The sequence below is a fragment of the Bufo bufo genome, chromosome 7 (assembly GCF_905171765.1).
Source record: "Bufo bufo chromosome 7, aBufBuf1.1, whole genome shotgun sequence".
Lineage (NCBI taxonomy): Eukaryota > Metazoa > Chordata > Amphibia > Anura > Bufonidae > Bufo > Bufo bufo.
The window spans coordinates 24,390,118-24,415,698 of NC_053395.1; the positions used below are offsets into that span (position 1 = coordinate 24,390,118).

At 43.1% G+C, this 25,581-nt stretch overlaps 1 protein-coding gene across 1 annotated transcript in view; it reads right to left on the reverse strand.

Moving 5' to 3' along the window:
• Window positions 1–226: 226 nt before the first annotated feature.
• Window positions 227–25,581, reverse strand: part of HS3ST6 (heparan sulfate-glucosamine 3-sulfotransferase 6) — a 42,407-nt gene continuing 17,052 nt past the window's right edge. The window contains 4 exon segments of the mRNA XM_040440607.1: window positions 227–537; window positions 539–595; window positions 597–887; window positions 890–1,106. Of these exon segments, the coding sequence (XP_040296541.1) occupies window positions 343–537; window positions 539–595; window positions 597–887; window positions 890–1,106 (760 nt within the window). The 3' untranslated portion in view covers window positions 227–342.

Here is a 25,581-nt window from a genome sequence, read left to right on the forward strand (position 1 = left end):
TCCGACCTAACAAAGAATAGGAGACAAAGGCCTTCCTTCTGTCCCAGCATGGAAAATTGATGATTTTTTTAAGAAGCGCCGCCAGTAAGAGGTCTTTTTGGATTTTCTGCTTGTTGAATAGATTAATCCATCTTAATGTACCCCACACATTTTTCGCCATTTTCTTTTTTTTATTACTTGTGCTTGAAATATTGGTCTCTACACCATAAGTATATATAATGTTCAATCTGATATAAATACATATTACAATAGTAAAAAAATGTCCTAAGCCCGACTCAGTAAAGCCCCATACAAGTCCACAAGTGGGCAAAATGATTGTAAGTTTACAATTTTAATGCCATTTTACCCCCCAAGGCTTATTTTTAAGAAGGGGGCTGCGGTATCTGGCATACTTGCCCCCGAAGAGGGCCAATGCATCGAAGAACTAAGTAAATGCCCGTTTTCATCATATAAAAGATACCAGTCAAGCCAAAGACATCCAAAAACATCAGTCCCAGCAAAGTTGTGGCCGGTCATCTGGTAAAACTTCATGTTGTTACGGTCGGTAGAACTCCTTAAGGCGTGACAAAAGTATCTTATCAATATCGGGGTGTGGGACGACCCTTGGATTTGCCTAGACATCTTGGCTTGCCACTTCCCTCCGGTTTCTTCAGGCAAGGAAATCCCTTAGTTTTGTTGAAGTAGAAATGTTTATCCGTAATAACCCTCTTTAATCCCAAAAAGTCCTGGACTCGCCCCATCTCCTTGGCAGGGTCACTGACGAGTTTCTCCCCACTGACGAAAAGGAATTTCGAGAGAGGGAAGTATTGGAGCCAGTTCTCTAAGTGCTTAGCATAGATACCTATACGGATGGCACTCCAGGTTGTATCGATTGTCCCCATGCTGGTGTTTTGAAAGCCAATGCTTGGAAGGTGGGTAGGGACGGAGTTTTTGACAGGGTCTGTGTGTAGTCAGAGATGGCCCTTGTCACTGGATTTCGGACCACCACTATGAGCTTTGTGTCCTTGGACATGTTGTAAATTCGTCTCGGCGCTTCTGGGGTTACAAAGTAACTCGGAGTCTTCTCCATCGTGATCTGTCCATCTAAGGTCCGAGGCATCAAATTCCTTAATAAATGAAAAAACAGAAGAGATATAATGTGTTAGCTTTAACTGGACTGATACTTTATGAAATATCAATGAGGATAGTCTGGATGAATTAGAGAAATAGACCCACACATGGTTTACCAGAAGACGAGAAACACACACTTGGTGCTTTAGGGCTTTGTGTAGGGATGTAGGACACTATAATAAGTCTATGATTGGAGTCTCGCAACTGGGACTTCACCCGGTGGGAGAACAATGCCCTTTGGGCAGAAAAAGAAGCCACTTAAAGGATAAGATGAAGTCGAGAAACAGCCACTTGTGTGCATAAGCACTCACTTGTGAGAAGAGTCACTTGACGGCAAGAAGATCAAAAGTGTCCCCTGCTGGGTCACCCTGTGATCTGCTCTTATCTGTGGCAACTTGGCAGTAAGTGCTCAATTTCCCTGCAGTGCCACCATAGGGCAAATTAAGTATTACACAGTGGCTATTCACATCAATGTGTCGCCTGTCTTATACTGGGCAGGACAGGTCCTCCAGAGCTCCTCCACTTCAGCTCAGAGATGAGGATACGGAACAGAGAACATCACCTATTACCTTAAAATTCCCAAATAGGGTGTAGGAACATGGGTTGTCTAAACTGAGCAACCCGTTTTAAGGGGTCTTCTCGATTCCCTAACGGATGACTTTTAAGGATAACTGTTTATTAACCCCTTGAGGACAGGCACCGTACTTATATGTCTTTAATGTTGTATCATTAAAGATGGCGCTCGTTTCACACAGAAGATCAGGGAAGTCATTTTTGGTGGTGATAGGCTGGAGCATGTGCGAGGCTACCAGGCCTATCACAGGTATATTCCAATGTTGGCCTGCAGGTGGCAGCACTGCATTAGAATATACAGAATTTACCATATACCACTGCATTATATCACAGTATTATATGGAAGAAGGGGTGTAAAAAAAAGTTTTATGAAAATCTAAAAATTCTAATCATCCTCCTTCCCCCACAATAAAAATAAACAGTAAAAAAAAAATTAGACCAAACACAGCTCCGTAGATTGGGATTTGGTGAAGCAATTTTAATTTTTTCATTAAAAGACAAGAAAAAACTAATAACTGTGTTCAGTTTTACTGCATAAGGAACACAATAAAAACAAAAAAACAATAAAACTGATATAACTGTTTTTTTTTTCCACCCAATTCCACCCAGTTTGGAACTTTTTTACAGCTTCCCACTACATCGTATGCAACATGGTCTAATGTCAATGGTGACATTAGAAAGTGCAACTTATCCCACAAAAAGCAAGCCCTCATATGTCTATGTGAACGGAAAAATAAAAAAGTTTGACCCGGGGAAGACAGGGAGTAAAAAAAGAAAAAGCAAAAAAAAAACGGAAAATCGCCATGTTTTCAAAGGATTAAGATACTGGACTGTGGATTGCATTTTCTTTTTGTCCAGCTGTATGGGAGGCAGCCAGCGGGACAACAGAAGGAGACCTTGTGTTCCGCCCCTGGAGTTTTACTTTTGAGTTATGAAAGTAAATGAATTTGAAATATGTTAACTAAGTCTGAATTGTCTTTTTTTGGGTCATGATGTTCTCATTTTCTATTCAGTAGTTCCTTAGATCTGTTTACAAGAAAAGTCAAACGCCAACAATATGTCCTCCATTACAATAACAGCAATATGGCCTCCAGAGACATTGTCATTTGACTTTCTAACTTCCCGTTAGAAGAGAATAGTCCAGTTTCTGTCGGACATTTTGTCTACACATCTCACCATGCCTTGTCCTGGTATCACAAAGATAATGTCGCTAGATTACATAAAAACTGAAGTTAAGAGATATATAGAGTCTTCCAGATTGTGAGCAGATTGTTAATAGGTTGGTGGATGAAAGGGCTTCAAGTCCACCTGCATAGGGGCATCACGACCCAAAAAGGTCATGGATAACTTCTTTATTGAAACTTCTAGGGACAGACAACGCGTTTTGGAGTTTATAAGACTCCTTTCTCAAGTCTCAAGAGGTCAATTACTAATTTTTGAGCTAGTAGTTGTTCCCCTGTGGTCCCTGCATTAAGCACTTGAGACCTGAGGAAGGAGTTTTATGAATGCCGAAATGCGTTGTCTATCCATAGAAGTTTCAATAAAGAAGTTATCCATTACCTTTTTTTGCGTTGTGATTTTGCGTAAAGTAATGTCCTTATGCAGGTGGACTTGAAGGTCTTTCATCCACCAACCTATTCTCAATGTCCTGCTCCTCCTGAGGGTTGGCACCCCATACAGTGAGGACCCAGTCACCAACGGCAGCACCGACCAATACAAACAAAAGGCTCTTTATTAGTATTGTGCCTAATGTAGCACAACACAAAAAGGTGACTCAGGCAGTACATATTTACCCTACCAGCACCATTTTTCTTTCTAATTCTTGGCCTTCTTTCATTTGTGAGGAGTATATTGCAAAAATATAGATGCAGGGAATAGGCCCAGGAGAGGCTGCAGACTGTGCCCTGTGCAGCAGCATGTCATGGGCAGTGTGCCAACTCCACCCACTGTAGGAGGATCATGTGAGAAGATTACTTGGCAATAGCTTTATATCATCTACTCAACAGCCTAGCCACATTCTGCCTTATATTATACACTGCTCCAAAAAATAAAGGGAACACTTAAACAACACAATGTAACTCCAAGTCAATCACACTTCTGTGAAATCAAACTGTCCACTTAGGAAGCAACACTGAGTGACAATCAATTTCACATGCTGTTGTGCAAATGGGATAGACAACAGGTGGAAATTATAGGCAATTAGCAAGACACCCCCAATAAAGGAGTGGTTCTGCAGGTGGTGACCACAGACCACTTCTCAGTTCCTATGCTTCCTGGCTGATGTTTTGGTCACTTTTGAATGCTGGCGGTGCCTTTCACTCTAGTGGTAGCATGAGACGGAGTCTACAACCCACACAAGTGGCTCAGGTAGTGCAGCTTATCCAGGATGGCACATCAATGCGAGCTGTGGCAAGAAGTTTTGCTGTGTCTGTCAGCGTAGTCTCCAGAGCATGGAGGCGCTACCAGGAGACAGGCCAGTACATCGGGAGACGTGGAGGAGGCCGTAGGAGGGCAACAACCCAGCAGCAGGACCGCTACCTCCGCCTTTGTGCAAGGAGGAACAGGAGGAGCACTGCCAGAGCCCTGCAAAATGACCTCCAGCAGGCCACAAATGTGCATGCGTCTGCTCAAATGGTCAGAAACAGACTCCATGAGGGTGATATGAGGGCCCGATGTCCACAGGTGGGGGTTGTGCTTACAGCCCAACACAGTGCAGGACGTTTGGCATTTGCCAGAGAACACCAAGATTGGCAAATTCGCCACTGGCGCCCTGTGCTCTTCACAGATGAAAGCAGGTTCACACTGAGCACATGTGACAGACGTGACAGAGTCTGGAGACGCCGTGGAGAACGTTCTGCTGCCTGCAACATCCTCCAGCATGACCGTTTTGGCATTGGGGCAGTATTGGCGTGGGGAGGCATTTCTTTGGAGGGCCGCACAGCCCTCCATGTGCTCGCCAGAGGTAGCCTGACTGCCATTAGGTACCGAGATGAGATCCTCTGACCCCTTGTGAGACCATATGCTGGTACGGTTGGCCCTGGGTTCCTCCTAATGCAAAACAATGCTAGACCTCATGTGGCTGGAGTGTGTCAGCAGTTCCTGCAAGACGAAGGCATTGATGCTATGGACTGGCCCGCCCGTTCCCCAGACCTGAATCCAATTGAGCACATCTGGGACATTTTGAGCAGTGTATTATTCAGCAGTGATATCAGACATCATGGTGAGAATTTCTATGGAGAAACTATGGATAATCCCCTTTATACTGGGCTCCTGTACTGTCCAAACTGTTAAAAAAAAATGTCTATACAACACCGGTCATATTCAGTGGAAAGGTCCATGTGATCACAAATACTGTTCAGAATTTTCTGAACGTTTTGCTACTTGCAGAAAAATATATTTTTTTAAAATATGAACCCAGAATAATTTACAATGCCCCTGTGCACCTCAGTGAATATCCAATGATGTCTGGTCAAGGTCAGTTCAGGGAAGATTCAGCTGCAGAATACTGAAGAAGAGTCATATTTTGTATTTATAAAAATGATTAAACTAAACTGCTGTATTTTCACTTCTCTGTCACTCTGGGGAGAAGGAAAGAGGCCGAGACTGAGTGCAGCCAGATAGAATATCTGTGGAAATAATAACCTGCCCTGGGATTTCCTGCTGCAATAACGCAGGGTACAAAGCATTTCAATTGTTACTTTCCGTACTGTTCCTCCAATAAACCTCAGAACTGTAGTCATCTAATACTGACCCTGTCAAGCCAGGATGATTATGTCTGCATATTATTTCCAAAAGCTTATTCACCCCATCACTTAAGATAAAACAACACGTGCAGTACACAAGGATTATAGTAGTTATAGTAGTTTACTTAGTCAGTAAACCTATAAGGACTGCTCCTATGTACAGGGATATAACTACTATAATACTGCCTCCTATAAACAAGAATATAACTACTATAATACTGCTCCTATGTACAAGAATATAACTACTATAATACTGCCTCCTATGTACAAGTATATAACTACTATAATACTGCCTCCTATGTACAAGAATATAACTATTATAATACTGCTCCTATGTACAAGAATATAACTACTATAATACTGCTCCTATGTACAAGAATATAACTACTATAATACTGCTCCTATGTACAAGAATATAACTACTATAATACTGCTCCTATGTACAAGACTATAACTACTATAATACTGCTCCTATGTACAAGACTATAACTACTATAATACTGCTCCTATGTACAAGAATATAACTACTATAATACTGCCTCCTATGTACAAGAATATAACTACTATAATACTGCTCCTATGTACAAGAATATAACTACTATAATACTTCTATGTACAAGAATATAACTACTATAATACTGCCTCCTATAAACAAGAATATAACTATTATAATACTGCTCCTATGTACAAGAATATAACTACTATAATGCTGCTCCTATGTACAAGAATATAACTACTATAATACTGCTCCTGTGTACAAGAATATAACTGCTATAATACTGCTCCTATGTACAAGAATATAACTACTATAATACTGCTCCTATGTACAAGAATATAACTACTATAATACTGCCTCCTATAAACAAGAATATAACTACTATAATACTGCTCCTATGTATAAGAATATAACTACTATAATACTGCTCCTGTGTACAAGAATATAACTGCTATAATACTGCTCCTATGTACAAGAATATAACTACTATAATACTGCCTCCTATGTACAAGAATATAACTACTATAATACTGCTCCTATGTACAAGAATATAACTACTATAATACTGCCTCCTATAAACAAGAATATAACTACTATAATACTGCTCCTATGTACAAGAATATAACTACTATAATACTGCCTCCTATGTACAAGAATATAACTACTATAATACTGCTCCTATGTACAAGAATATAACTACTATAATACTGCTCCTATGTACAAGAATATAACTACTATAATACTGCTCCTATGTACAAGAATATAACTACTATAATACTGTCTCCTATGTACAAGAATATAACTACTATAATACTGCTCCTATGAACAAGAATATAACTACTATAATACTGCTCCTATCTACAAGAATATAACTACTATAATACTGCTCCTATGTACAAGAATATAACTACTATAATACTGCCTCCTACAAACAAGAATATAACTACTATAATACTGCTCCTATGTACAAGAATATAACTACTATAATACTGCCTCCTATGTACAAGAATATAGCTACTATAATACTGCTCCTATGTACAAGAATATAACTACTATAATACTGCTCCTATGTACAAGACTATAACTACTATAATACTGCTCCTATGTACAAGACTATAACTACTATAATACTGCTCCTATGTACAAGAATATAACTACTATAATACTGCCTCCTATGTACAAGAATATAACTACTATAATACTGCTCCTATGTACAAGAATATAACTACTATAATACTTATATGTACAAGAATATAACTACTATAATACTGCCTCCTATAAACAAGAATATAACTATTATAATACTGCTCCTATGTACAAGAATATAACTACTATAATGCTGCTCCTATGTACAAGAATATAACTACTATAATACTGCTCCTGTGTACAAGAATATAACTGCTATAATACTGCTCCTATGTACAAGAATATAACTACTATAATACTGCTCCTATGTACAAGAATATAACTACTATAATACTGCCTCCTATAAACAAGAATATAACTACTATAATACTGCTCCTATGTATAAGAATATAACTACTATAATACTGCTCCTGTGTACAAGAATATAACTGCTATAATACTGCTCCTATGTACAAGAATATAACTACTATAATACTGCTCCTATGTACAAGAATATAACTACTATAATACTGCCTCCTATAAACAAGAATATAACTACTATAATACTGCTCCTATGTACAAGAATATAACTACTATAATACTGCCTCCTATGTACAAGAATATAACTACTATAATACTGCTCCTATGTACAAGAATATAACTACTATAATACTGCTCCTATGTACAAGAATATAACTACTATAATACTGCTCCTATGTACAAGAATATAACTACTATAATACTGTCTCCTATGTACAAGAATATAACTACTATAATACTGCTCCTATGAACAAGAATATAACTACTATAATACTGCTCCTATGTACAAGAATATAACTACTATAATACTGCCTCCTATGTACAAGAATATAACTACTATAATACTGCTCCTATGTACAAGAATATAACTACTATAATACTGCCTCCTATGTACAAGAATATAACTACTATAATACTGCTCCTATGAACAAGAATATAACTACTATAATACTGCTCCTATCTACAAGAATATAACTACTATAATACTGCTCCTATGTACAAGAATATAACTACTATAATACTGCCTCCTATAAACAAGAATATAACTACTATAATACTGCTCCTATGTACAAGAATATAACTACTATAATACTGCCCCTATGTACAAGAATATAACTACTATAATACTGCCTCACGTGTACAAGAATATAACTACTATAATACTGCTCCTATATACAAGAATATAACTACTATAATACTGCCTCCTATATACAAGAATATAACTACTATAATACTGCCTCCTATATACAAGAATATACATAACTGCTATAATACTGCTCCTTATTCCCTGTCATTTCTTGCACATTATGCGGTATAATTAGTAATCCTTCTATTTCGCCTCTGCTCTCTCCGGACACTAGGTGCCTCTTGCGTTGCTTTCTGTACATTCTCAGTCAGTAAATCTAGAGGAAGTTTTCCGTGACCTTAGAGGACTCGGTTCTGGAAGGCTGCGCCCGGGCTGCAGGTATCTGCTGCACAACCTGGAGAAGCGCTGACATTAAACCATACAGGAATCCTCTGACTGCTGCTTCCCGCGGAGCCTTCAGCTATCGGACTGATGGATCCACATACAAGCTGTAGCGTCATGCCGAGCTCCTGTCTATTTCATAAAATTATCCCAATGTCCCATTTTTTTAAACCCTTTCACTAACTTTTCAGTCTCTCCATTTGGAATTCTTTAGCTTCTTATAGGCGGCCATAGATATGACATTTTTCTTGGTGGACCCTGTTGATCTCAGCAGGATCCAACAACAACCTCATGTCTACAGGGAAAAGGCATCTGTCCTCCAGTGAGGCTCTACTTAAAGTGGGCCCCAAATCAAAATCTGTAACAGGGCCCACAGCAATCACATCATTTACAATACAGCTATGATCTTCTGTACCAGGAGGACCTTGGGGCCACATCAGGTTCTAGGGTCCAGCTGCTGCCTCAGCATCCACTTTAGCTCTGCCCCTGGCTGCTCTCTATCATCCAATAAGGAAAATACATAAACTGTATGTCTAATCTGTGATTTTGAGTCTTTTTTCGAACTTCCGGCTATATGTTCTCTCTCCATACCTGCCGAATGTACGGCCTCTTCCTGAGGTGGTGTCAGAACAGTGCTGTGTGCTGTGAGCCAATCAGATGACTCTCTACTTCAGTCCCCTCTCACAGCAAGAACTCTCAGAGAGAGAAAGAGAGAACCTGCAGCTGCATCCCCCTCCTTCACAGTCTTTTATACACTCTTTGACAATAGTAGTATTTCATGCTCCACTGTGGTATCTGGTTCTGCTGGGGCAGTATTTTGTGCTGCACTGTGGTATCTGGATCTGCTGGGGCGGTATTTTGTGCCGCACTGTGGTATCTGGTTCTGCTGGGGCGGTATTTTGTGCTGCACTGTGGTATCTGGTTCTGCTGGGGCGGTATTTTGTGCTGCACTGTGGTATCTGGTTCTTCTGGGGCGGTATTTTGTGCTGCACTGTGGTATCTGGTTGTGCTGGGGCAGTATCTGGTTCTGATGGGGCGGTATTTTGTGCTGCACTGTGGTATCTGGTTCTTCTGGGGCGGTATTTTGTGCTGCCCTGTGGTGTCTGGTTCTGCTGGGGCGGTATTTTGTACTGCCCTGTGGTATCTGGTTCTGCTGGGGCGGTATTTTGTGCTGCACTGTGGTATCTGGTTCTGCTGAGGCAGTATTTTGTGCTGCACTGTGGTGTTTGGTTCTGCTGGGGCAGTATTTTGTGCTGCACTGTGGTATCTGGTTCTGCTGGGGCAGTATTTTGTGCTGCACTGTGGTGTCTGGTTCTGCTGGGGCAGTATTTTGTGCTGCACTGTGGTGTCTGGTTCTGTTGGGGCGGTATTTTGTGCATTGTGATATCTGGAGTGTATACAAGAGTGTCTATTCCTCTGGAGGACTTGTCCTGTCCTGCATTACACCCATCGATGTGAATGGACATTGTGTAATGCTTCCTTTCTTCTTTGGTGGCACTGCAGGGACATTAAACACTTACTGCCAGGTTTCCATAGATCGCAGTCGATCGCCGGGTGTCACATCATGGGGACATTTTCTGATCACCTTATTTTCAAGGGACCCTTCTAACAAGTAGGGGGTGTGCAAAGCGAAGCATATCTCCTCCAGCATCTACTAGAAATATATGGACATCTGGCCATGAATAAGGTTTTGTTCATATAGGATTCATTTTACCATAAGATTCAGATCAAAGGATGGCGTGCGTGTAATCGCCCGGTTTATAGACGTCTTCCTGGGCGCTCGTACGCATCTGCTGCGTTTAGCCGGGGCCTTTCATGTTTAATAGCAGCCATTATAGTCTGTAAAGTAAAGTTTAGGGGCTTTGTACATTGTTAGACAGCATCTGCAGAGCTCGTTCATGGGCAGTAACCAGACAGAACACGGGGGTTCGAAGGTCCATAAAATATACCGTCCTCTAACTAAAGTCATGCCAACCTCAGCAAACCCATGATACAACCATTTTCTATTTGGTAACACTATCAGTTGTCTGCATTAAAGGGGCAGCAGCGTACCAGGACTACGCAGACTCTAATTGCCTTCATGATACAATTCTGTTTACCTGCAGTCGCCACTAGGGGGAGCTCACGGCATACAGGTTTATACAGCTCCAATTGACAAGTTGTATTTTATAAATCCAAATGCATGAGCTCCCCCTAGTGGTGATTGCAGGCACACCAGTTTATTGGGGGCTGGCAGGAGAGACAATGTCCATCCTGCCTGGAACTTGAAGGTTGATTCCCCCTAAGAACCTAAGCGAGAGGGCGATATTTTCTGCTCCCTACCTGAATTACTGCCCATGTCGTACTGACAGATACAAAGCCCAATGTTAAATACGGTTATAAGAACCACCTGCAAAAATAACACGGGACCAATCGCGGCCTCGGTGCTGGCGGAGGCAGGTATCCATGTTTTTCCTGTCTCCAATGTTCCACAAAGGTCCATTGATGCCCGGGGACAGCCCGCTGGCGCTCTGCTGGGTCTCCTCAGTGCTGCGAGAAGCACCAGGGTCGGGATTAAACACACTTTTCCTATTATTCTCCGACTTTTCCAAGTTTCCTCTTTATTGGTAACTTAATCCATACAGAATTCTCATCGGTGCCAACGAGGCAGAAGTCGAAATCGGATCCAAATAGACAGAAAAAAAAACACATGGACCAAAAATAGGAGGGCTGTAAAAGTTATACGAGGAGTGCTGCAGAAATTCCGGACATGCCGGGATCTAAAAAGCTGTTAATTCAGCTAAAACTAAACGTATAAAAATTACAAATATCTATGTGTAGATATTATATAGATATTATATAGATAGTGATAGATAGATAGATAGATAGATAGATAGATAGATAGATAGATAGATAGATAGATAGATAGATAGATATATGATAGATGATAGATAGATATGAGATAGATAGATAGATAGATAGATAGATAGATAGATAGATATATGATAGATGATAGATAGATATGAGATAGATAGATAGATAGATAGATAATAGATAGATAGATAGATAGATAGATAGATAGGAGATAGATGATAGATAATAGATAGATATGAGATGGATAGATGATAGATAATAGATAGATAGATAGATAGATAGATAGATAGATAGATAGATAGATAGATAGATAGATAGATAGGTAGATAGATAGATATGAGATGGATAGATGATAGATAATAGATAGATAGATATGAGATAGATAGATAGATAGATAGATAGATAGATAGATAGATAGATAGGTAGATAGATAGATATGAGATAGATAGAGAGATAGATAGATATGAGATAGATAGATAGATAGATAGATAGATAGATAGATAGATAATAGATAGATAGATAATAGATAGATAGATATGAGATAGATAGATAGATAGATAGATAGATAGATAGATAGATAGATAGATAGATAGATAGATATGAGATAGATAGAGAGATAGATAGATATGAGATAGATAGATAGATAGATAGATAGATAGATAGATAGATAATAGATAGATAGATAGGTAGATAGATAGATATGAGATGGATAGATGATAGATAATAGATAGATAGATATGAGATAGATAGATAGATAGATAGATAGATAGGTAGATAGATAGATATGAGATAGATAGAGAGATAGATAGATATGAGATAGATAGATAGATAGATAGATAGATAGATAGATAATAGATAGATAATAGATAGATAGATAATAGATAGATAGATAGATAATAGATAGATAGTAAAACATCCACATTTACCGCCTAATTTCTCGTTAGCTCCCCTGACCCGTCAGTTGTAGTAAATACTTGCATTTCTCATGACATAATAATTCTGAAATCTGCATTCCGACATTCCTCTGTTATTCCTCCCTGAAATGTATGACTAAGCTGACAACTGGAAGTTCTGTGGGGTATCCGTGCTGATAATGACAAAGAGTTTAAGCCAACCCTATTGACAAGAGGAATGGTAACATCCAGTTGTCAATAAATGCATAGATTTCCAGGAGGAATAACAAAGTAACAGCACAAACTATTTGGCCTCTCACATGAGTGTGACGTATTAGCTCCGGGTGCGTTCAGTGAAACTCGCACCATTTTGCAAACAAGTTCAGTCAGTTTTGTCTGCGATTGCGTTCAGCTGTTCAGTTTTTTCCGCGCGGGTGAAATGCGTTTTGATGCGTTTTTCACGCGCGTGATAAAAAAACTGAAGGTTTACAAATAACATCTCTTAGCAACCATCAGTGAAAAACGCATCGCACCCGCGCTTCCGGATGCAATGCGCTTTTCACTGAAGCCCCATTCACTTCTATAGGGCCGGGGCTGCGTGAAAAACACAGAATATAGAACACGCTGCGATTCTTCCGCAACGCAGAACTGATGCGTGAAAAAAAATGTACACAGACCTATTGAAATGAATGGGTCAGGATTCAGTGCGGGTGCTATGCGTTCATGTCACGCATTGCACCCGCGCGGAAAACCCGCTCGTGTGAAAGGGGCCTTTCAGTTACAACTTCCAGGGCAAACTATAACCACTCCCGGACCACCATTTCCCTCCTCCCTCCTCCTAGAAATGTATAAATATATTGACAACAGGGCGTTACCATCTCCCCCTTATCAAAGGCGTGTGTCAATCCACAGCCAGAACTGATTGGACAGTGTCAGAGTATGCAGGGACCCACCCCAACTGGTAACGCCTAGTTTATTTTTACATTTCCAGGAGGAATAACAGAGGAATGGCACAGAGTTCTAAGCAGAGATGCTCCAATTATGGAGAATAGAGTTATTTGTTAAAACGGACATGTCTGGAGGGAGGACGGGTCTTCTGTAACATAGCAGACAAATTTGAAAAATTTCGTAATAAATTATTCTATTGTATTAGTACTTTTTTTTTATCCTGGGGGGGGAAGAATTAATGAGTGATACATTGTATCATATTAATTTTGCGACGATTGACGGCCGCGCGTTTCCTCAGCATTCCATCTGCCAATCATCCATTCTCCCCGCTCCGCACTCAGCGTGCGCTGTTATTTTTGGGGTGAAAGGGCGATCCCCCTCACTCGACACTCAGCAATTGTTCATGGGACGCCGGGGCGTGACCGCACACTGCGCCATAACGAGAGAATTAACCTCCGGCAGGTCGTCCAAGGCGCTGCCAACCGCCAAGACGCAGCAGCTACTGACAGCCCATTAGCCGCGCAAAGCCTGGCTGCGGCCAGTCGCGTCAGCCCCTTAATGGGGAGGGGGGGGGGGCTTCTGTGAAAGGACGGCTCCTGCCAGATCCCATCTCGCTCCCGGAGAGAGGTGGGAAAATGCATCTGTTACACATCTCCTTCCTCCGTCTCTGTCTTCCATACAAAACCACGAAGAACGCCCGACCCAAAAAAAAAGAAAAAATTTTCGGCCTGAAAACAGGAACTCTCTTAAAATTTTAATTACTCCAATGTATTATTTCTATGTGTTTTTATGAATTCCTACCACGTTAAACGCGTCGGGTTTTGTGCAACTTTTTAATAAATAAATAACTTTAAAATAAATAAATAAAAAATAAATAAATAAAAAATATAAATTTTCATTTAGAGCCAAATTCAAAGCCGGCGTCTCACGTTCCCCTCTGCAGAGGGCGGATTATAATTGGCTTTAAGATGCATATGCTAATGACCTGCCTTAATGAGGAAATGATCCGTCTGGAATAAAACCGCCTCCCGCTGACTTTAAGGCATTATAATTAGCGACAAGGGGGGAGGGGGGTGGGGGGAATCATTTTCCTAACATCTCCCCCTTTGCCCCCGTCTCCTAATTACCTCTCCAGATCAGAGGTCGACTGGTGCCAGGTAAATCGGAAACACTTCAACTGGTTTTTCAGAGCGGAGCACAGGCTGGCGGTTTATTCTTCACTATGGGGCTATAAAGTCGGGCGTCCCGCTCGAAAGGATTTGGGGCGACGTGCTAGAGACACGTAGAAAGGTGGGGTGAGAGAAGCAAGATTTTCGGTCTATGGTTGGAAAAGCCCAAAAAAAAAAGCCCCCGTAGATCTATGCAAGAAAGAGCACTAGGAGGGAATCTTCTGGCAACAGCGCCACTCTTCTCCATAGGCTGTCTTTGGTATTGCAGAAATTAAACTTCTGCTCGGTTTGGTAGTCTTGGCCCCTTTAATCAGTCTCAAAACGCCCTTACTATTCAAATATAAATGTATTTATCCTGTGAGGTAATGGGGGAAATAAAATTCCAACATTTTTAATTGTTTTTTAAGTATTAAAACACAAGAAAAACTATAAAATGAATGGGTCCGCATCCTATCCACAAAAAAAACAGAACGGACACAGAAACAAACAACGTTCGTGTGCATGTAGCCTAAGTCCTTGTTCACACTTTAGTTATTTGATCAGTTATTTCCATCAGTTATTGTGAGCCAAAACCAGGTATGGGTCAAAAACATGGAACAGGTGCAAGTCTTTCTATTACACCATATCTCTGAGTAGGCTTTACTACTGGTTTTGGCTCACAATAACTGATGGAAATAACTAACCAAAAAACTGATGTGTGAACTGGGCCTAATACTGTGGTCTGTCAGTAAAAGTACTGCACCCTGTCAACCAGGTACTGCACCCTGTCATCCAGGTACTGCACCCTGTCAGTAAGGTACTGCATCGTCATCCAGGTACTGCGGCCTGTCATCCAGGTACTGCACCCTGTCAGTAAGGTACTGCATCGTCATCCAGGTACTGTGCCCTGTCATCCAGGTACTGCGGCCTGTCATCCAGGTACTGCATCCTGTCAGTAAGGTACTTCACCGTCATCCAGGTACTGCGGCCTGTCATCCAGGTACTGCGGCCTGTCATCCAGGTACTGCGGCCTGTCATCCAGGTACTGCGGCCTTTCATCCAGGTACTGCACCCTGTCATCCAGGTACTGCACCCTGTCATCCAGGTACGGCACCATCATCCAGGTACTGCACCATCATCCAGGTAAAGCACCATCATCCAGGTACAGCGCCCTGTCATCCAGGTACTGCACCCTGTCATCCAGGTACTGTGCCCTGTCATCCAGGTACGTCACCATCATCCAGTTACTGCGGCCTGTCATCCAGTTACTGCGCCCTGTCATTCAGGTACTGCGCCCTGTCATCCAGGTACTGCGCCCTGTCATCCAGGTACTGCGCCCTGTCATCCAGTTACTGTGCCCTGTCATCCAGTTACTGCGCCCTGTCATCCAGTTACTGCGCCCTGTCATCCAGGTACTGCACCCTGTCATCCAGTTACTGCGCCCTGTCATCCAGGTACGACACCATCATCCAGGTACTGCGTCCTGTCATCCAGGTACTGCGCCCTGTCATCCAGGTACTGCGCCCTGTCATCCAGGTACTGCACCCTGTCATCCAGGTACTGCGCCCTGTCATCCAGTTACTGCGCCCTGTCATCCAGTTACTGCGCCCTGTCATCCAGGTACGGCACCATCATCCAGGTACTGCACCGTCATCCAGGTACTGCACCCTGTCATCCAGGTAAAGCACCATCATCCAGATACTGCGCCCTGTCATCCAGGTACAGCACCATCATCCAGGTACTGCGCCTTGTCATCCAGGTACTGCACCGTCATCCAGGTACTGCGCCCTGACAGCCAGGTAATGTGGCCTGTGATCCAGGTACTGCGGCCTGTCATCCAGGTACTGCGGCCTGTCATCCAGGTACTGCGGCCTTTCATCCAGGTACTGCACCCTGTCATCCAGGTACTGCACCCTGTCATCCAGGTACGGCACCATCATCCAGGTACTGCACCATCATCCAGGTAAAGCACCATCATCCAGGTACAGCGCCCTGTCATCCAGGTACTGCACCCTGTCATCCAGGTACTGTGCCCTGTCATCCAGGTACGTCACCATCATCCAGTTACTGCGGCCTGTCATCCAGTTACTGCGCCCTGTCATTCAGGTACTGCGCCCTGTCATCCAGGTACTGCGCCCTGTCATCCAGGTACTGCGCCCTGTCATCCAGTTACTGCGCCCTGTCATCCAGTTACTGCGCCCTGTCATCCAGGTACTGCACCCTGTCATCCAGTTACTGCGCCCTGTCATCCAGGTACGACACCATCATCCAGGTACTGCGGCCTGTCATCCAGGTACTGCGCCCTGTCATCCAGGTACTGCGCCCTGTCATCCAGGTACTGCACCCTGTCATCCAGGTACTGCGCCCTGTCATCCAGTTACTGCGCCCTGTCATCCAGTTACTGCGCCCTGTCATCCAGGTACTGCACCGTCATCCAGGTACTGCACCCTGTCATCCAGGTAAAGCACCATCATCCAGATACTGCGCCCTGTCATCCAGGTACAGCACCATCATCCAGGTACTGCGCCTTGTCATCCAGGTACTACACCGTCATCCAGGTACTGCGCCCTGACAGCCAGGTAATGTGGCCTGTGATCCAGGTACTGTGCCCTGTCATCCAGGTACTGCGATCTGTCATCCAGGTACTGCGCCCTGACAGCCAGGTACTGTGGCCTGTGATCCGGGTATTGTGCCCTGTCAGTAAGGTACTGCGGTCTGTCAGTAAGGTACTGCGGCCTGTCAGTAAGGTATTGTGCCCTGTCAGTAAGGTATTGTGCCCTGTCAGTAAGGTATTGTGCCCTGTCAGTAAAGTACTGCGGCCTGTCAGTAAGGTACTGCGGCCTGTCAGTAAGGTACTGCGGTCTGTCAGTAAGGTACTGCGGCCTGTCAGTAAGGTATTGTGCCCTGTCAGTAAGGTATTGTGCCCTGTCAGTAAGGTATTGTGCCCTGTCAGTAAAGTACTGCGGCCTGTCAGTAAGGTACTGCGGCCTGTCAGTAAGGTACTGTGGCCTGTCAGTAAGGTACTGTGGCCTGTCAGTAAGGTATTGTGCCCTGTCAGTAAGGTATTGTGCCCTGTCAGTAAGGTATTGTGGCCTGTCAGTAAGGTACTGCGGCCTGTCAGTAAGGTATTGTGCCCTGTCAGTAAGGTACTGCGGCCTGTCAGTAAGGTATTGTGCCCTGTCAGTAAGGTATTGCGCCCTGTCAGTAAGGTATTGTGCCCTGTCAGTAAGGTACTGTGGCCTGTCAGTAAGGTATTGTGCCCTGTCAGTAAGGTACTGCGGCCTGTCAGTAAGGTATTGTGCCCTGTCAGTAAGGTACTGCGGCCTGTCAGTAAGGTATTGCGCCCTGTCAGTAAGGTATTGTGCCCTGTCAGTAAGGTATTGTGCCCTGTCAGTAAGGTATTGCACCCTGTCAGTAAGGCACTGCTTCCCGCCCTTCACAGGAGACCTAGAGTTTGAAATCATCAGCAGCGAACAGAAAAGCTAATTACCCTGGATACTGAGACTGCGCCGTATGTTACTTCTATGAAAAAATCCTCGAAAGGGGGGGGGGGGTTTGTTTCATTAAAATATGATTTTTAAGTAGATCATGTGAAATATGTATTTCATTAAGGGCGACCTCATTCGCCTGCGTAGCCGTATGTCCGCCATCACTGGAAGGTGTATTATGGGATGTATATTAACTTTATATCATTTCGGAAACTTTAGATTTAATCAGGTTTTATCAACAAATGATGTTTATAGAGAGTGCGAGCCGGAGTGGGGTACAGAGGGGATATGTGGGGGGGGGGGGGGTCTGATATTAGGGACCCCCTCTGTGCCCCCCCCCCCCCCCGGGTTAGGGCCTGGACAAGGTAATGATGGAAATGACAAATGTATAGCAATGTATAATCGTAGATTGTGAGATAAGCAGTGCTATATGGGCGCCGCTCATCTGCTATGCCAACTTCATAACCTATGGCCATCCACATATAATGGCGAGAACAGAGAAGGGGCGCAGTATGGAGGGGCGAGGAGCGGAGAAGAATTACCCTGACAATAGCGGGGGCGTGCCACTCCAATAGATACTGGAGCTCCCCCGTAATAACGCCCAAATTACCACCCCTCCCATCGCCAGGTGTGAACAGTCCCTAAATGATCGTATTATCACCTATGACTACGATTTTATATATATATTGATAAGCCGCCCCATTTCACAAGCCACCCCCTATCCGCCACCATAACAATGGCTTTGTGTCGCCTAATTCTTTTCAACAAAAAAAAGCCCATTTTCTGAGAATGAGCTCGTCTGATTAGGTGCGAGAATTAGAGGAGCTGCTCATTTCCAAAATGTTGATTATGACCCTCTGGGACGGCATCCAGGGTGTTTTACAGCCTCAATCCAAATTAATTCTCTAATCACCCCCGATCCATCTTCCGTAAGACGCCAGTAAAATCACCGGGAGCTTCTCTGTAAATACAGGTCCCCTCCGCTCAGCATGCTGACAGCCTCCATGATTCCTGCCTCTCCCTCAATCAGCACATGTGATGAGAACGCCATCATAGATCCCCCGGGAAATAAATAATATATATTCCGTCCTGACACAGACTGATCCCCTCCACAGCGGCAGAAGTGCATCTAAAAGCTTCAAAATCATCTAAAAGAATAACAATAAAACCAGGCGAAGATGCAGCAGCTTCACGTCTTACAAAGCAAGCAGAGTTACTATGTTATCTGGGTGGCAGGCAGAAGGGTGGAGAGTATTAGAGGGGTTCTCCAGGCTTTTACTATCGATGGTGTTCTCAGGATAGGTCATCAATATCAGATCGGAGGGGGTCCGACACATCCTCATACCTCGTCCACATTTCCGTGTCAGTGACGTCCATGAAAAAAAGTGTACGTGTTTTATCCGTGAAGATTCTGTGGTTGGTCCATGTGTCCGTTTTTACCATCCGTGTATCATCCGTAATTCACTGACGTTGCTCAGCTGAAAAGTAGTTTCCAAAGCATCTCCTATCAGCCTTCGGTGAAAAACAGACGCTCCACAGATGCCGTCCGCGGCGTGTCCGTGATTTCTATGGGCGTGCTTGGTCCGCATCACGGACCACAGTAGTGCATGTCTCCGCGATTGTTTTTACTCATCCATGGTCAGTAAAAAAAATACTGAAATGTGAACACACATTTAAATCAATGAGTATGTGTGCTGTCCGTGGAAAATGCGGACAACACACATCAGTGAAAAAACGGAAATGCGAACGAGGCCTCATACAGTGAAGGAGATCGCTGCAAAGGATAAGGGTGTCCTATGACAAAGATTTCTCATTGCATGTTCTGATAGAGATAGATAGATAGATATGAGATAGATAGATAGATAATAGATAGATAATAGATAGATAGATAGATAGATAGATAGATAGATAGATAGATATGAGATAGATAATAGATAGATAGATAGATATTAGATAGATATGAGATAGATAGATGGATAGATAGATAATAGATGATAGATAGATAGATAGATAGATAGATAGATAGATAGATAGATAGATAGATAGATAGATAGATATGAGATAGATAGGATAGGTGTAATACTTAATTTATCCTGTGGTGGCGCTGCAGTGGAATTGACCACTTTCTGGCAGGATCCCCACAGATTACAGCTGATCACTGGGGATCGCGGCAGTAGGACGTCCTGTGATTTCCGTATAGTCAGAGAACATTTAAACAAAATCTAATTGTCCTGAATAGAGAGACCCTGGATGTCTGCAGCTGATACTTCTGGTAATTTGGGGGGCTCCAGCCCTCACATAGCGAGCAGTATAATCACTATTGACTTGGCGTGTCAGCCATGAGCAGAGCCTGGGATTATTGCACACATTCCCCGGCCTCCAGATGTTATATAAAGAATATCATGTGTCTCCAGGCTCAGGAATTAAATCCAAGCATCGCCCTGGAGAAAGGAAGGCTTCTGCTGCGGCAAATAATCCAGAGCCGCGCACAAGATAAGGTTTCCTAGTATATTCCTTGTAAGAAAGAGCTGCGAGTTTCTACACAAAACCGGCGCAGGATCTGCCCATGGCAAACTACATTCCAGTATCCAACCTCACATACCCCAAATACTAGGAAAACACTGGATAACAGATAGATAGATAGATAGATAGATAGATAGATAGATAGATAGATAGATAGATAATAGATCGATAGATATGAGATAGATAGATATGAGATAGATAGATAGATAGATAGATAGATAGATAGATATGAGATAGATAATAGATAGGAGATAGATATGAGAGAGAGATAATGAGATAGGTGTAATACTTCATTTCTCCAGTGGTGGCGCTGCTTGGAGGATCCCCACAGATTACATCTGATAGTTGGGGCATAGATGTTCCACGTGGAAGGCTCCTGACTGTTCTGCGATATGTTCTGAGACATGATCAGAGAGATATTATGGACATTGACTGGACCCATAAACATCAGCATACAAATCATACCCCCTACACCATAGGCCTACATAGGAACTGTAGACAGAAAACGGTAGAAGAACACCTTACATTACACCAGATTATTATAATAAATTTGCACCATAAAACTTAAAAATCCTACAAATCCAATTCACACAATGCGGCCAAAAAAAACTGCCACCAGGGGGAGCTCACTGCATACAGATTTCTATAGCTTCAATACTCCTCCACTACAAAGGTGTCTTCAAGGAGCTCTTTAGCTCCATCTCTATGGACAGGGAATTTGAAGATATGACCACCCGTGTGCTCTCATATATTTTTGGGTCTGAAATACATCAACATGGATGGAGTGGGGAGGTACAGTAGGGGCCCCTAGTAGTCTAGGGTTGTGTGCATGAAACCTACAAATGTGTCTCACAAAACAATACAGGATACATTGTAACAATACTGAGGACATTGTAACAATACTGCACGCACTGTAACTATCCTGAAGACACTGTAACAATACTGAAGATGTTATAACAATACTCAAGGCACTGTAACAATACTGAAGATGTTATAACAATACTGAAGACACTGTAACAATGCTGAACAATACTGAAAACACTAACAGTACAGGATACATTGTAACAATACTGAGGACACTGTAACAATACTGAGGACACTGTAACAATACTGAGGACACTGTAACAATACTGAGGACACTGTAACAGTACAGGATACATTGTAACAATACTGAATACATTTGAGCTCGGGTTCTTTGCGGTCTCGCCTTTGTCTTTGATTTTCTTACAAGACGTCTTTCAGCGCCATTTATGTTGAATGCTGCAAGGCGCGACAAATCAAACCCATATGCCTCAATATCAGAGCAGACACAATCCGGGCCGTGCCGAGGGGGAGAACACTGGACGCTTTGAAGTTCCGTCGTGGGTTAAACGTCCCATCAAAAACGTTTTGCATCTTTAAAGGGTTACTCTAACCTCAACCTGAGGTGACAACGAGCCCAACCAGCAGCCCAATCCTCGCTGAACTACACAACCCCCAGCCTGTCAGCGGAGGACAATAGCTTACATTCAGCGGCACAGCAGGGACGTTTTAGGTTTACCGTCCCTTTAAGAGCTACGATATTCATTGCTCAGTGCGCAGACGTTCTCAATAATTCATCGTTCCTGTAATTTCTGTATCTTCTCTCCTTCCTGATCTATTTTCCGGATTACAGAATGCGTACCTCGAAGAGGCGCCGGCAGCAAGCGCACGGCTCCTGGCAGTAAGATAACGGCGCCCTATATCTAATAATATCTGAACTGGCCCAGTAAATTATCCCAATATTATGTTTCAACAGCTGCACAGAGTATTTAAGCGCACTCTATAGTCATCAGGATCATACCCATTCACTTTGGATGGGGTCTCCAATATAACTAGATTAGGTTCAGTTCTCACCATCTGGGAAAGCTGGGTGATGACTGCATGATACCCTCCACAAAAAGGGTAACCCAACTTTCCCAAACTGCTAAATAGCTGTGCTATAGGAAAGCTGGGTGATAGCCAATAAGGCCGCCATCGTCACCCAGCTTCTCTAGGGTCCTGAAGGACATATCTGCCGAGGCATCCAGTGAAATCTGGGCAGTGGAGGTATCAATATATGCATTCAGGAGGCTGGGAAAGCTGGGCTCATTGCTACACCACCCATAGGAACGTCACCCAGCTTTTCTGGAGTATTGAATGACAAGATGGGAATGCTGGGTGACAATCTGTACGGGAGGTGTAATACTGACACTATTGGCAGTCACCCAGCGTTTCCAGAATACTAGATTTGTCATTCAGTACTCCAGAAAAGCTGGGTGACATCCCTATGGGTGGTGTAGCAATGACCCTATTGGCTGTCACCCAACTTTCCCATGCTCCTTAATCTGCTAAACAGCTGTAATAATGTCCCTAGAGGCTCTGTCACCCAGCTTTCCCAGACTCCTGAAAGACAAATCTGCTAAATTATGAAGTGATACATCCATTACTCTATTTTTCTGTTTACCTGGCCAGATATCTCATTCGGGACATTGGAAAAGCTGGGTGACGAACACTGATTGTCACCCAGCTTTCCTAGAGTACTGCAGCTTATTTAGAAGATCTAGGAGTCTGGGAAAGCTGGGTGACCATCCCCATGGAGCTGTCATACAGAAGGTATTGGCCGTCATGCTGCTAAATTTGGTCCATTTTGCCATTCAGGACACTAGAAAAGCTGAGTGGCCTTCCTATGGGAGCTGTAATAACGCCCCTAGTGGCCCAGCCACCCAGCTTTCCCCAAATCCTAAAGGCCAAATATGCTACATTATACAGTAGAGAAAACTGCCAAATTTGACTGGATATCTCATTCAGGAAAAGCTGGGTGACAACCCCTCATACTGGCCATACAAATTGTCACCCAGCTTTCCCAGACACAGATATGAGGAAGAAACAGCGTGACATAAGAGGCTGAAGACCTTCCATACACTGGAGAGATTTTTAAAAATTTTTAAAGGGAGTATTGCCCTTTAAATGCTCCCGCGCCTTCCATCAATATCCCCAAATGTCTGCGCGAAAAAATAAGTATGATCCGGAGAGCACAGGCGAGCAGGAAAACTGCAGAATAATCTCACCGCAAACAAGAATCTCCCTTTAAATTTACAGAGGTAGCAGAGCTGAGTTTGTCATATGTTATGGAATTAGTTTTGTTCACATGTAGGGCTAAGTTTTTCACATGTAGCAGTGCTCGGTGTGTCAGGTGTAGTAGAGATGTAACAAACCACAAGCCTTTAAATGTGACAGCGTTGGAGGTTTGTTTTCAGAGTAGCAGAGCTAAATGTGTCACCTGTAGTACACGGAGTTGTTCCAATGTAGGAGAATGATAAGCAGTAGAGCTGTGTTTTGTTAGATGTAGGAGAGATGAAATGTAGCAGTGATAAGTTTGTCAAATGTAGTGGCATTCGGATCTTTACATGTTGTGCAGAGATGTAGTAGAGTGGACTTTGTCAAATGAGCTTGTCAAATGTAATGTAGAAGAGCTGAGATGTAGTGGAGATGTAGCAGACCTGAGTTAGTCAAATGTAGTGGAATTCAGTTCTTTACACATAGTGCTGAGTTCTACACATGTAGCAGTGCTTGGTTTGTCAGGTGTAGCAGGGATGCAACAAGGCACATGCCCTCAAATGGGACAATGCTGGAGTTTTATTTCAGAGTAGCGGAGCAAAATTTGTCACCTATAGTAAAATGAGTTCTTCCAATGTAGGAGATTGATATGCAGTAGAGCTGGGTTTGTCAGATGTAAGAAAGCTGAGATGTATGATGGTTGTGTTTGTTAAATGAGTTTGACAGCTGAATGCATCAAATGAAGTGTAGGTGAGCTGAGATATAGCAGTGCTGACTTTGTCAAATGTAGCAGAATTCAGTTTTTCAGGTGTAGCAGTGCTCAGTGTGTCAGGTGTAGCAGAGATGTAACAAAGCATAGGCCCACAAATATGACAAGCCTTTTTTTTCAGATTTTTAGGGGGCGAAATTTGTCACATGTAGAAAACCGAGTTCTTTCAATGTAGGATAATCATATGTAGTAGAGTTGGGTTTGTTATATGTGGGAGAGCTGAGCTTCCAAAATGTAAAAGTTTTACAGTTATAGCAGGGGTGAAATATTCATCAATAAAGAGTTAACCAGTTTAGCTCTGCTAAATCTTATACAACTACGACATATGTCAAGTCACTATTCCATATAGATGTCTTGCGCAAAAAAAATCCAGCCACAACAAGTTAACTTGTCCAGCTCTGCTACATCTGTATAGAATAATGGAGAAATGCAGCATAAGTGTCTCAACGTTCCATATATAAAGTCCCTGATAGCTACAGACGTCTTCACAAGGCAAACGTCGCAGCCTCTTAGAACTAACCAGCTCGGCTCTGCTACATCAGCCATGATATAATAGGTTTAGTGTGTGCTGGGTTTGTTAGGTCACCGGATAGGCCGCCCCCTGGCAGATTGTATCACATCGGCACATTTGGGAAGCCTGGCAGGATATAGGGAACGCGGCGGCGGTTTCTAATTAGCGCAGAAGTTGTAACCGGTATGGTGCTATTTCCCAGTGCCGCCTTTGTGCCCAGTTACCCCTCACGCCTGACTGGTCATATTTCCAAACAAGAAGTGATATGTCCAATGTCAAAGCCTCCCAACCGTCACCGCACAATTACTGAGAAGCCGAAAACAGATGGGAAGCCATGAAATCTGACTGGGATGTAGCAGTGCTGCTCCAGCGCTCCCACTGCCCATATGGTATCATTTATACTCATCCCTGGTGCTAACAAAACAGGATGCGGATCCCCTCTGCCCATCCATTTAAACCCTCAGTAAGACCCTGCCCGGGGGCTGCGGGAGGCCACTGCCCTATGTGAGCCATGATTTAAAGAGACAGGAAGATGAGACGATAGGAAAAGGGGAAGCAGCCATGACACAGAGGACTCTGACGGACCCCAAATAGACTGAAACGGCCATAACTGTGTACCACCTCGGAGTGGTGTTACTACTCCTGCACCCTGCTACTGTCTTTATTGGTCTAACCTCATGTAATCTTGCGCATTTATTCCCGGTCCTCCACACTGTGCATTTCTAATGTTATGTAACTGTTTATGTAATGCGCCTGGTTCACCAGCAGGTGGCAGCAAACATGGCAGAGATGTACTTAGATAGAATGGAACCTTTTATTCCATTCTAACCCCCCTTC